Consider the following 1,975-nt stretch of genomic DNA (forward strand, 5'->3'; position numbering starts at 1 on the left):
CGACCTCCGGCTGCCGCGGCCACCAGCCGCGCTGTCTAGGTAGGCCACAGCCCCCGAGTGACACGCTTTGCGGAAAGCTGCCCTTCCGGGCCCACGTCCTGCTAAGTCCCCTGACCTCATCCTGCGTGGAAAAGTGTCGCGCTGGGGAGCGTTTGGGAAACAGCACCTGCGATGTGTGCCTTTCTCGAGGAACGAGGGAAAGACAGCCCCCCACATCCCTGTCAGCTGTTGAAAAGGACAGTGACAGGCAGGGGAGCCAGGCCTGGAGGCGAAGCGCAAGGCGTCCTGTCCTGTGCGGCTGAGCGCGGAGCGCGCTGCGTTCCGTGTACTTCACACTCCCAAGACTCAAAACTTCATCTGGTTCCATTTGTAATAATCGCTCAGGAAGCGTGTCTTTCACCACATAAGTGTTCCGATATTAGCTCGGCTTAGGATAAATCCACTAAGAAGCTGGCTTTTATGTTGCGAAAAATGGTTCTTAGAAAGTATTTCATATATTGAATGAGTATGCGTAGGGTCGGGAAACGGTGGGTTGAATGTTCCTTGAATATGGTTCAATAGCTTGGCTCATAAAATACGTGGAAGAACAACCGGAATCTGCCCAACGCCAGCGGGGCGTGGTCAGGCGTGGAGCGGATGGTGACACGATGTGTTTTTTAAACAGCGGAGCTGCCGCCCCCTTGTCTCTGTGTGGCCGTGGGCTTCCCGCACTCACCCCTCCCGGAGCCCCTCCTGCGGTCCACCCATGCAGGCTCGTCTCCCGCTCAGCTTGTCTTCCTAGACTTGAACGTCCCTGGCTCTGCCACCTCCAGCACCTTCGGCGTGTCCTCCAGCGTCAGCGAGACACGAGCCTTCACCATACTCCGCACTGGTCCCTGATTTTCTCTGCCACACAATCGAGCACTTAAAAACTCAGTTAGACAATGACTTACCGTTCGTGAATCGCTTGCAGAAACATGTCAGGTCTCCACGTGGGTTTCAGGGGTGCTGGGAAGAATGCAAGCGAAAAGAAACATTTGGTGCCTCCATTTTTATCACGGTGAGAGGAACATAGGTAAAAATAACCATCGGATATTGATAACGTAAGGGGGCCGGTGTGAAGGCTTGCATAGATCGACTCATTTTAACTCTCGTCACATTGTTCCCGTTTTAAAGATGGAGAAAAGGCACAGAGAAGCTAAGCAACTTCCCTAAGGTCACACAGCTCGGAGGGTTAACGCCAGGCAGTTGGTCCTAACGCATCAGTGTTTCGGTCTCAATCTCTGTGGCTACGGCCTCTCGGAGGGGTGGCGGGGACGGGTGGCAGCTCAGGGAACGTCTGCCGTTCACTTCTTTGAGCAAAGCTGTAGCCTCCTTGCTGTATTCTTTATTATGTGAGCATAAGTACAAATGCGTGCAAGCTGTTTAGAGAAAAAACAGACCAATACTTGAATGGTTTGTAAATTATCAGTGTAATGAGCAGCATCCTGTGAAGGTTTTACAGTTCGACTAGTGGAAAAGAAAATGTGATTTTTTTTTTTTTTTGCATCTCTGTGCTGTTTACCTGCTTCCTTTCTGCATGTGTTCAACGTGTTATTGTTATGAATGAACACAACGCGATGTCTCGGGAAATTGCGATGCTTCACTCCACTTACTGGACTTAGGGGGTCAGCCTGGCAGACGCGAACATTTTAGCTTGAAAAGTCCCCCTTCCCAGGCCGTGGTCTGGAAAGAGATTTTCCTTTCTCTTTCTTTCTCTCCTCCTTCCTTCCTTTTCAAAAGGCTAAACGAATTTAGAGGAAGGTAAAATCCAAAGCAAGCTTTCTGAGCATGAGTGCGAAAGCGAAATGTGAGGTTAAGAATCTAGAATCTTGAAATGGCAAGCTTTTAGGATTCGATGTTCCTCCTTGGCTCAGCTTGACCTATGGGAAAGGGGGAGAGGGGTGGCGAGGAGGAGGGAGGGAGGGTGTGGGGGGAGAGGGAGAGAGAGGGAGGG

The 1,975-nt window shown here is 51.2% G+C and overlaps 1 protein-coding gene across 1 annotated transcript in view; it reads right to left on the reverse strand.

Moving 5' to 3' along the window:
• GABRG3 (gamma-aminobutyric acid type A receptor gamma3 subunit) overlaps positions 1–1,975 on the reverse strand; it is a 59,705-nt gene that overhangs the window by 57,051 nt on the left and 679 nt on the right. Inside the window, exon 2 of the mRNA XM_025043519.1 lies at positions 933–987. Within this exon, the coding sequence (XP_024899287.1) occupies positions 933–987 (55 nt within the window). The remainder of the gene's footprint in view (positions 1–932; positions 988–1,975) is intronic.

This window comes from Pteropus alecto, unplaced genomic scaffold (genome assembly GCF_000325575.1).
Source record: "Pteropus alecto unplaced genomic scaffold, ASM32557v1 scaffold102, whole genome shotgun sequence".
Lineage (NCBI taxonomy): Eukaryota > Metazoa > Chordata > Mammalia > Chiroptera > Pteropodidae > Pteropus > Pteropus alecto.